General features: G+C 46.8%; 1 protein-coding gene across 1 annotated transcript in view; it reads left to right on the top strand.

Annotated features, from left to right (window-relative positions):
• SIM2 (SIM bHLH transcription factor 2) overlaps positions 1-11,769 on the top strand; it is a 60,457-nt gene that overhangs the window by 22,296 nt on the left and 26,392 nt on the right. Inside the window, exons 5-7 of the mRNA XM_023724417.1 lie at positions 2,236-2,321; positions 5,043-5,242; positions 10,028-10,134. Of these exons, the coding sequence (XP_023580185.1) occupies positions 2,236-2,321; positions 5,043-5,242; positions 10,028-10,134 (393 nt within the window). The remainder of the gene's footprint in view (positions 1-2,235; positions 2,322-5,042; positions 5,243-10,027; positions 10,135-11,769) is intronic.

Below are 11,769 nucleotides of genomic sequence, written 5' to 3'. Positions count from 1 at the left end.
CAAGAAGAGATACTTGTGGTATGTTGGTTTCTGAGGTGAGATAGGCAGCTTGGTCTAGAAGCAAAGGAGTGGAGAATACCCTAGGAAGTGAATTATAGATCAATGGTCTGTGATCCATAAGTCCTTAAAAATGGTATGGCTGCCTAAATTAATATGAATAATGACTCTGAAGAAATAATTTCTAAGAAAATGAGGGATGGGATAGAACACTGCACCTGAATCTAACACTGTGGGGTTGTTTAAAGCTGGACAGAGTCAGCAGGAGTCTTAGGGAATTCCTCAGAACATAATACTGTTATTGTTTTTAAAATTACACCGTCTGTTAATTGCATGGATGTGGATTTTCTCCCACCGGCCCTAGTCTCATCTTACCTTTCCTATGTCATTGCCTTGAAAACAGTGCTTACAAAATGAAAGCAAATGAGTCTCAAGAATATCATCAGACCCTTCCATGCCCAATTTCCATGGGATTCAAATCTGAGGTGTAGCAACAGTACAAGAGTGGAAGCAACCCTGATTCATTTCAACAGCCAACTGAGGAATGCGGGATTGGAGGTTTACAAGCGCTGTATTCGCAGAGCTGATTTTCTGCGTCTGATTCCCATTGTTGCATGGGAATTGTGTGAGAAATGAGTTCTCCCCCAAACTGGACAATAATTACTGGGTGGTGTTTTTTAGACCCGAGCTTCTTCACATCAGTGGTTATCTGGAAATGGTTCAGACATGCATGCAGCCATGTTAAGGGGAAGCCTTATGCTGCAGGAGGAATTGTGCATAAATTATGGCGGCATCTCCAACTGTGTGTTGGGAGGCCCTGAGGTGATTCCCTTACTTCCCTCAGGGGCAAGCAGGAAGGAAGACCTGGCTTCCATTCCTAGTGGTGATCTTTCCTTAGAAATTAATTTATTAACTTCTACCGAAGTGGCTGTTTATTTAGAGTGGGAGTGACTTTGCCCTCACCCCGAGGTGTGGGCAGGTCTCTGTACCTCAGAGTGCTGGAGTCCACTCACTAAAGCAGAGGGTATTTCCTTATGGGGCTCATTTGCAATAGTGAGGTCAGAGATCTGTACAAAAGAAACTCTTGGCCTGGCCAGAAAAAGACAGTGAGTGGGAAAAGGGAGCGCCCTGCAGAAGAGGGGCTGGTGGTCCTTCCAGGGGTATAAATGAGGGCTAAAATTTTGACCTGGCCAAGCAGGTCTGTTTGGATCTGGTCCCCTGTCCAACTGTTGGGCAGTCTTGGAGGTCATGGCCACTGCTTGTGGGAGGCTTGGTGTGGCTGGCTCCCTCTGCCAGAGGCAGGGGCTGTGCGTTGACTCATACTCAGTCTCTGCTGTTCTGAGGGAAGTCAGATGCTTCTGGGCTGTTCCTGGCAGGTTCAGGCATGTGTCCCAGGGCTGGCCAAGGAGGTTCTCTAGACGCCAAGCCACTCCATGGCCATCAGGAGGGGACCATGGGCAGACGGAGCTATGCTGAGCCCACAGCCATGCAAGTCCCCACCTTGCCTCCAGATGGCATTTCCAAAGTTCTCATTCTTGTTCTTTTAGACCACGTGGAAACCACCTTGGGCCTAGGCCAGGCTCTCTCAGCCTAGATCTCAGCCACAGGCCAAGGTTTTTGGGTGCAGGGCCTGGAGGCAAAGAGGAGGTCTCTGGGAATTAATCAATCAATAAATTAATTTTTAAAATGAATCCCCCCTATGAAGTAACTCAGATAACGCCTTTTCAAATCATCTGGGCAGCACTGAATATACCCAGTTGCCATCGTGTCAATTCCAACTCATGATGACCCCATGTGTTGCAGAGCTGAACTGCTCCATGGGGTTTTCATGGCTGTGACCTTTCAGAAGCAGATCTCCAGGCCTTTCTTTTGAGGTGCCTCTGGATGGATTTGAACCACCAACCTTTCAGCTAGTAGCCCAGAGCTTAATGGTTTCAACCACCCAGGGACTCCAGCATTGAATATCTGCCCCAATAATGTGCTTAAGAATTAATCTGCTGAATTTATGACTAGAGGGTAATTTAGGCAGTGAGGAGATGCCCAGAGACATATATTGCACTTTTGTATAGACAAGTTCACGGTTGTGCATTGAGTCAAAACCTATTTCAGTCATTGGGGTATGTTTCTGACTCAGTAGCACCTGATTCTGAGGATTTATTGTTGGGAAAAGGGGTGAAATTAAGCTGGGGAGAGCATTGTGGGGCAGTTTGCCAATCTAACCCTCCCTCCTGATTTCAGAGTATGAGATAGAGAGGTCGTTCTTTCTTCGAATGAAGTGTGTCTTGGCAAAAAGGAACGCGGGCCTGACATGCAGTGGATACAAGGTAGGAGGAGCCGCTTGTGGGTAGGTGGAAAGATGGTGGTGGCCATGGGTGCTCCCTGTGTCTTTGATATTTTGCTTCACACTCAAGAACATCTACAGAAAGGGAGGTACAGAAAACAAAGCTTTCATACCAACTAATGTGGAACTCTAGTCACACTGCTCACAGCTAGTGATGAGGTGACTGTGAGAGCTGAGGTCTTAAAAGGACATTCCAGACAGATCAGATTTCAGTATATTTTACATAAAAATATACATTTTTATATAAAAGAAAAGGAAAATGAATAAAAGAAGAAGTATTGGTTTAAATGATAGTTCTTTTTTTAGGTTCTTTTTTGTGGTAAACATATATGTAACAAAACATTTGACATTTCAACATTCTTCACATGTACAGTTCGCTGACATTAACTGTGTTAGTCTTACCGTTCAACCGTGACCTTATCCGTTCCCCAATTTTTCCATCACCCTTAACAGAAGCTCAGTATCCCCGAAGCAGTGAGTTCTCCATTTCCCTTCCCTCCCTCCCGCCCTGGTAACCACTGATAAGCTTTGGTCTCTATACGTTCCTATTCTAAATATTGACTTATTTCACTCAGCATAATGGCTTAGGTAGAGTTTTACCTTGGTATCTACAAGTTGTATACTTTGCAGACAGGTCGGTCCCACTGGCACAGCTGTCCCTAGAGTTCATTGAGAATTCATTGGACTATCCAGGGCAAGGTCCTGGGCCTGGCAGTGAGAGTTCAGAGCGTAGAGATGTTGCCCTTACCCTCAGAATGTCCAGCCAAGTCCAGCAATAACGATGATGATGTGCATAATAATAATAGTGAGAGCCCATTCTAAGGTACAGAGTACCAAAAAAAAACCAAACCCATTGCCGTCAAGTGGACTCCAACTCATAGCGACCCTATAGGACAGAGTAGACTTGTCCCTTGGAGTTTCCAAGGAGTGCCTGGTAGATTTAAACTGCTGAACTTTTGGTGAGCAGCCGTAGCTCTTAACCACTACACCACCAGGGTTTCCTCACAGTACAGAGTAGAACATCTCATTTAGTTAATTTAACTGATTGCCATCCCAGCCCTTGAGGTGAGAGTTCTTGGCCTCATATATATACATCGTATACTGTATGTAATCAAGGGCGTGAACTAAGAAAGGAAAAGCAGCTAACCCAGCCTTCCCTCCTTTCTGGTTGCGTTTCTCTGCTGCCAGACATCACCACTTGTTCTGGTTAATTCCAGAATCTAGGAGTAGGTCCCTTGTAAGAGCCCACTGGTGATGTGCCTCAGCATTACAGGGAGCCGCTCCCAGAGAGGAGGGAAGGTTGGGGGAAGTTTACACTTGAGTGCCCTGCTAGCCCCTTCAGCCCTCCTCTGCCGTCTCTGCAGCTCCTCACCCCCATCCTCAAGGAGTATTTTGTTGCTGTCTTTCCCACCTCAGAGGAAGGAGGTTATAAACCCATTCCCACTGGAGGTGGAGACTTTTTCCAGGAGTATTTGCATTTTAGAAGAGGAGGGAAGAGTGTGGGATGCGGAGAGAGGGACAGTTTTGTGCCTTTGTACCTTTATCCCCTCTTTCTGGAGTCCCCCCCGCCCCGACTCTCCCTGTCACAGGGTCCTCCTTCTCTCATCGTCTCCTCAGCCCCTTCCTTCGAGTGCCACTTCAGGCTCTACCCTTTGACCTTGCCTCACACTGGTGATGGAGTTTAGAGGATACGTTTCTTTTTTGCTGTCCCAGACTCTAAGCCACTTTGGGCCAAGGATGGGGATCCCCCAGCACGGGTCTGCACCCAGGAGACATTCTTCAGGAGTCTTGAGTCCTGAATTGTTTCTGCCACTTACTGTCCAATCTTAAGCAAAACACATCACCTCTCTTGTCCTCAGTTTCCTCATCAGTAAAATGGGAGAACTGACTGTAAAGATTTTAAGATTTGTTCCAGCTCTAAAGACTGAATGCATTCAGGAATCCTGGAGGAAGGCTTTAACAAAGAGAATTTCAGGCTAAGATTTTAGCTGTTCACCACTACTGTTATGATGATGATGACCCTATCAAGATTTTACTGACTGTAATTCGTATAAACGCTTCCGACATTGAGGCTTAAGTCTGTACAGATGTTTCTGCTTGACATTGGAACATTGTACACTCTCTCCTGTATGGTTTTGGCAATAACAATTAAAAGTGTTTCTTTATGGCTACTCTGGCTTATCAGTTATTACAAGAGAGTGAAGCCTTGTAATGTAAATAAAAATACATGAAATACATACACTTTTTTCATTCTATTGAAAGAATTCATAATTTAATGGTGTGCTCTAGGATGTCAAGGGATGTAAATGTCAATTAACAGATGTCAACTTCAGTGCAATTGAAGATGGTACAGTATTACAGTTACTGAAGCGAGGATTAATGGAACAAATGGTCAACCACCAAAAATGCCTTTGCTGTGTCATCAAATCACAACTGGGAAATGAGTTAATTATGCATAAATCTATTATATATTAGAGAACCTTAATTTGTGGGGTTTCCTGAACATAGTCAATTGGATAAGACAACCCTTGTATTTTATTATGATAGCATTTCCTAAGAAAGAAGCACAGCTTCATTTCTTCCGAATAAGGAATGTTGGCTAGCCCAGCTCAGGAGAAGCTCTGCTGGGGGAATACTCCATCACACCCCTGTAAATGAACAGGCCCTGGGCCTTTAGCGGCTGACCCTGCTCTCTCTCTCCCAGGTCATCCACTGCAGTGGCTATTTGAAGATCAGGCAGTATATGCTGGACATGTCCCTGTATGACACCTGTTACCAGATTGTGGGGCTGGTGGCTGTGGGCCAGTCACTGCCGCCAAGTGCCATCACGGAGATCAAACTACACAGTAACATGTTCATGTTCAGGGCCAGCCTTGACCTGAAGCTGATATTCCTGGATTCCAGGTGAGTCTGCTGTGGAGTTCTGGGCATTACTGCTGGTGGAAATTGGCTCCTGAAAACTACAATACTAAGCTAGACCCTAACAAGAGGCTTGCTTGTTAGGGTCTAGGAATGTGAATTAGAAAGGAATTTAGTGTAAATAAATTATGAATGGAAAGAATTAACATCAGTCTTATTATTCAGGGAGTAACCAGCTTATGGAATCCCTGGGTGGTGCAAACAGTTAACACACTTGGCTGCTAAACAGAAGGTTGGAGGTTTGAGTCTACCCGGAGGTGCCTGGGAAGAAAGGCCTGGCAATCTGCTGCTGAGAAATGAGCCGTTGCTAACCCTATGGAGCATAGTTCTGCTCTGACACATGTGGGGTCACCATGAATCAGAACTGACTCGACCATAACTGGTATTGGTTTAACCAGCTTGGTTGTTGTTGTTACTTGCCATCAAGTCGATTCTGACTCATGGTGACGCCACGTGTGCAGAGTAGAACTGTGCTCCATAGGGTTTGCAAGGTTGTGCTCTTTCGGAAGCAGATCGCCAGGACTGTCTCCCAAGGTGCTTCTGGGTGGGTTCGAACCACCAACCTTTCAGCTCGTAGTTGAGCGCTTAATCGTTTGCACCACCCAAGGACTCCTTTAACCAGCTTATAGGTACTTTTTTTGAATCATCACATGAGTCTGAAATGAAATTATGCGTTGCAGGCACAAGTGAACATTTTTTTTGCATGATGTTAGGATTCAGCCAAGCCAACAGACCATGTGTCGTCATCAAGTTGGCTGGGCTTTAAGACAAAAAGAACGTTTCCACGCTGATCAGCGTGGGGCTGGGGCTTCTGCTTCAGGCGGGTGTGAAGCCGCGGAAGCTATGACAGACACTGTGACTGCGCAGGTCGGGTGCAGAGAGGTCGCCTTCCCTGGTGGAGACTCCTGCCCGCAAACTCAGCAGGGGTCATGTCTGCATCTGGGCCAGGAGGGCACCCCCAGCTGACTGCGAGGATGAGGCTGGGGTGTTCTTAAAACTGCTGCTCCCATCTTTCCTATCCTCTCTTACCTGGGAACAGCCTCCCTTCTGAGAACCTCTCCTCAGTCAGAGGAGAGAGACTGAACTGGCAGAAGCACCGATTATCTGTTGTTGCGCTAGGCCTCAGGGAAGGCCTGCTGGGGGCCCTGTGCTGGGGTGGCCTCAGCCTCTCCCTCAGGTCACTGGAGGCCTGAATTCCAGCTTCCTCTCCCAGGGCACACTGCTGGAGTCTTGAGGCCCCAGGCCCATCAGGCATCTTTTGTGTCAAATGATGGGCCTGCCCTGCCCACTTCCCCCCTCACAAGGCTGTCAGGAATGATGAAACTTGAGAATAGACATGAAGCATTTGAAAAGGTAAAAAGCCTGGTGTACCTGCAAGGTGAGTCCCTTAGGCCCCGGCCCCTCTTTTTCCTCTACTGGACAGACGGAAGTAAGAGTTCAGAGACCTCACTCCTGACTTCTGGTGTGTGGCTGAGCTTCTCAGAAGAAAGTATACATAAACTTTGTTTTCTGCTTGTCCTAAAGCCAGGATTTGTTGATTCTTTTTTAAGGAAAAAAAAAATCTGCCTTGTTAGGGGTGGGAGATGAAGACACAAACTAGTTCGTTTCATTGTTAATTTACCTCAGAACAACTCAAAATAGACAAGTCAAAAGAGATGAGATTACAGAGTCACCATTATCCTCCCAGAAGTATGACTCTTTGCGGGAGAGATACCAGCCCTTTTTGGGGATCACCAAACACCCACAGATGCTATTTTCTGGCAAGTAAAGATGGAGGGGCTCCATGGGAAGGAAAGGCAGCTTGCTGCAGCCTCGGACAAACTGCCTCAGAGGCTGGGTGTGAGGTAGAAATACTGGTACTCGGTGATGCAAGAGTTCTTTCCTGATTCAGGAGCCACTTCTAAAAGTAGACTGAAAGAAAAGCTGGCTGTCCAAGTTCAATATTTAAGAAATCTGGGAGGCTGCTACTGGTCTCTCCTTTGTTTGATCTCTGACTTTTTCTTTGACTGTTCTAAGAAAACCCCAGATGAAGTCTCTAGAATTCTCTAGAAGAGGTGAATTCTCTAGGACAAGCAAGAAGGGAATCTCCACAGAGGAGAGATTTTAGGTCCTTGTGAGTTTTCCTGTCAACACAGCTTTGAGACTCGAAGGATAAATGGAGGAGCTTTAGAGAAAGGGTTAGGCCTGAAGCCAAGCTGCTGCCTGAGGGAGCGCCTCAGACTTGGGCTTGTCTTGAGTGCCAAGGTGTGAGGCAGAGTATGAAGATCCAGCTGATGAGCTTCCTCCAATGAACTCATGCCAAAGTTTTAGAAGTAGAGTAGAAAAGAAAGGAGGTTATCTTGAAGATGACGTGCTGTCCCCACCAAAAGACCCTGTGAGGCTTTTTCTGAACTCCAGTCACTTACAGGAGGTACTTAAAGGGGCCACAAGTGTTCTGGAGAATTCTTTACAATCACTATGGTCTTTGGTCTCTTGCAGCTCAGATGGTCTTTAAAAAGCTGCTGGGTCAGGGGAGTAGAGGGGTAGGCTAGGGGAGCCCTGGAAGCAGAGCCGAGTGACTAGGCAGGGTGGGTGATGGCAACTCTGTGTCCGACCTCCAGTGCCACTGTGAGGGCTTGGCCTGAAGCCCAGCAGCCCCCAAGTCTCAGGGGCTAGGGTGGTGGGCCTCGGTGGAGAGGGCCCAGCTGGTGCCCCACCCAGCAAGATCCCAGACACAACTGAACTCAACATAACCTGAAATTTGGTTCATCGGGGTGTGTGGTATTTCACTTTGAAACCGAAGCTGGTGCTTTTGCTAAGGATGGGTGAACCCAGCTATGTTTGGGGTTTGGCAAATCCCTCTGACAGGTCTTCAGACACTGGAGGTTTGGAAAAAACCAGGAGGGCATCCTGCCAAACCTTTCCCTCTCCCTTTAATTTTTAAAGCCAGAGTGTACTTTGATGAGAAACTTAATACACCCGTCTCTGATTCATTTACACGTTTGGGGCTGTTCCTCTGTAACTTTATGTCCACATAGTCTGGGAAGCCTCTTTCATCCCCAGATCCTTGAGATGCCTAGTTTTCTTTTGGGAAGCCAAACATGGGTCTCAGTTTTCCTGCCACACAGAGTTCGGCTCTGATGGGGCCTGAAGTTCTAGGTGGACCTTAGATAAATCCCTGACTGGGCTCTGGACTCTGTAAAGTCCACACACTTGGAGCCCCATCTCCTTCCTACCCTGGAGAAACACCATGGGAATGTGTCCACCAAATACTGCACCGTTTCAGGGAAATATGAGGCTCTCGGAGATTTACGACCCAAAGCCCAAGCAGAATTCAACCGAAAGGGAAGCGGGTTAAAGAATGAAAGTGAGGTCAAGTTTCTCGATTTAATTTACAGCTAACGTTTCATATCCTGGTGGGCAGGGCCCCCGATCCCGGCCTTCCTCAGCCCCCTACCCTGAGCACTGACTTCTCACCATAGCCTCGCCTGCTTTGGGATCCCTTCTCGTCCACCTCTTTCATCTGTGCTTAAATATCTGTCACCAAGACATTTAGACCACCTTCTCCAAAGGCGTGCTTCCCAGCCCAGTTGCCCAAGGCCTGGGAAACGATACCATTACCACATGCAATTTTCACCTAGAGATGGAGTGATCCAAACGCTAATGAGGATGAGATCTTGGATGTTGAGAGCCGCTTGTCTTCAAAGAGCCAAAGTGGGAAATTAATACGCTTGTGACTTGATGAGAATAAAGAAGGGTACTGTCACAGAAGCATTGGGAAAGTGCTCCTATTTCTATGGAGAGCTTATGTTTGACCTTCTAGTCACAATATTTTTAGTTGTTATACTGTGTTCGTCTTCTAGTGCTGTGGTAACAGAAATACCACAAGTGGGTGACTTAAGAGAACAGACATTTATCTTCTCACGGTTCTGGAGGCTAAAAGTCCAAATCAGGGTCTCAACCATGTCAATTCCTTCCTCGTTGGTGCCCTGGGCATTCTTGGCTCCTTGTCTCACAGACGATTCTCACATGGCACCTGTCTTCCCCTGTGTGTTCGTGTCTCTGGGTCTAATCTGCTGTTTTTATAACTCAGAAGTGATCAGATCGATTAGATTTAGAACTCGCCGTACTTGAGTATGATCTCATTAACATAACAAAGAAAATTCTAGTTCCAAACAGGATGACATCTACAGATACAAGAGCCAAGAATTCAGCATGTATATTAGGGAAGACACAATTCAGTCCATAACACACTCTATTTTCTGGGGGCTGTACAACAATCCTCCACTGAGGCTTAAATGTTCCCAATTCCAAAATCTTCGTGAGTAGAAATCACCCAGCTAGCAGAGTTCTGAGACCAGCTGTGCCAACTAAAGGGCCCAGTGTGCAGTGGAGATTTAAAAGCTCACATAGGATTGCCCCCAAGAGCCCCCCAAATGGCAGGGTCTCTCTCACCTTGGCAGTGTTCTCCCCACATCAGCATCAGAGTTCATTCTCATGGGTCCTCAGGTAAGCCTCACTTTGAAAGAGGCTAAAATGGTATACTGTTTCAAAACATTCTTGTACTCAGTGGTTTTTATAGGACCTTCCTACTCGAGAACAGTGCTACATCCTGCACTGGGCTAGAGTTCAAAGACTCTCTTCTTGTAAAAAAGGTCATTCTCAGTTTCCAAAATCAACATTTCCCTCCTGAGCCTTTTCGCACTTGTTTAGTTGGCAAAACCAATATTAGTTTAAATGAAAGGCAATCTGCAGCTCAGCATCCCTCACTGAGCCAAGGTCCACCCCCAGGGTGACCGAGCTGACGGGGTACGAGCCGCAGGACCTGATCGAGAAGAAACTCTACCACCATGTGCATGGCTGTGACGTGTTCCACCTCCGCTACTCACATCACCTCCGTGAGTACCTGCTCTCCCTTCGGGTGGGCGTGGGGGGAGGCTAGCCAGGGAGGAGGTGCTCAGAAGGGGGGGCCTGGGGACAGCATCCCTTGTTTGGTAAAGTGATCATCTGTGATGCACACACGATTCTTAAGCTTCAAGCATGACTTCATCTACCCCTTAGTTAAGTACAGCTACCCTTTCTCAGTTTCCAGACATTCATGTTCAGCCTTCCAATAAAACTCTGGCAGATGTAGGATGTTTCAGAAGTTGCCTGTGTTCTTGATTGTGGATTTGGAACCTAAATTTCTCTATGATACCTGGACGCTAGTTGCAAATAACAACAGCATCAGAACTAATACTTAGGTAACTCTTATTACTCTACTTAGGGGCATTGGTGATTCAGTGATAGAATTCTCACCTTCCATGCGGGAGACCCAGGTTCTATTCCTGGCCAATTCACCTCATGTGCCACTACCACCTGTCTGTCAGTGGAGGCTTGCATGTTCCTATGATGCTGAACAGGTTCCAGTGGAGCTTCCAGGCTACGACAGACAAACAAGAAAGGCCTGGTGATCTAGTTCCAAAAAGCAGCCAATGAAAACTCCGTGGATCACAATGGTCTCATCTGCAACCAATCATGGGGACGATGCAGGACTGGACAATATTTCGTTCCATTGTGCATGAAACAACAGCAACTGCTTTACTTAGACACTATTCTAAATGCTTAACCTATTACCAACCCAGTGAGGCAGAATCTCATGATAATCATCCGTTTTACTGTGGAGGGTGTGAAGTCCAGAGAGGTTAAGCCACTTGCCTATGGTCACACAGTGCAATGGCAGCAAAGCCAGGAGCCAAACCCAAGCATCTTGGCTCCAGAGTCTGTGCCTCTGGGCACTGGACACCAGTCTTAGGGGAGGGCACACATTCCTAGGAGGGAAGAAGTCAACTTGGACAGAAAGAACAAACAATATTTGATTTGCCAAAGGAGGCGGTTTGGGAAACATCTGGATTTCGGAGGGGCTTTCATCACTGAAATGTTGAAAGAGTGTCCCCTTGCTTCTAGAATCCAAACTGAGGCAGAGAATAATTTGGATGAAGTGGACTACCTCACCCTCCCGCCGTCCAGCTCTGCCATGCCAGGGCCATCCAGGGTTTTTTTTTTTTTAAATCGGGTGCAGATGGTAGGAGGAGTCGAATCTCTATAACTTGGCCCAGATGACATGTTCTCTGTCCTTGCTTTGCTTTGTGTTGGCTAAGAGACTTTAAAGGACAGGTTGGTGGCATTGAGTTGGAGGCGGGCCGCAGGTGAAGCTGCTGCCCCTCTGTGGTTGTGTTGTCTGCCTTGACGATCAGTGTAGACTGGTGCGTCTACCCTGATCCCACGTAGATAGATCTTAAAAGAATGCAAAACTGAAGGCGGACGTTCTTTACCAGTTAAGCTAAACTGGGCATGGTTGTTACTGGGGGCTGCTGTCGCTCTTCCCCAAGCCACTGTGGGCAGAGACCATGAAGACCAGGCCATTTGGCTGAGCACGCTCACACAGCTTGAGCCTTTTTTGTTTTCTTTTTTAATTCTGGTGAAAACGTACATAGCAAAACATGCGCCATTTCCACCATTTCTACGTGTACAATTCAGTGACATTAATTATA

This window comes from Trichechus manatus, unplaced genomic scaffold (genome assembly GCF_000243295.1).
Source record: "Trichechus manatus latirostris isolate Lorelei unplaced genomic scaffold, TriManLat1.0 scaffold00245, whole genome shotgun sequence".
NCBI classification, from domain to species: Eukaryota; Metazoa; Chordata; class Mammalia; order Sirenia; family Trichechidae; genus Trichechus; species Trichechus manatus.
This window is presented reverse-complemented; position numbering and strand designations above follow the sequence as displayed.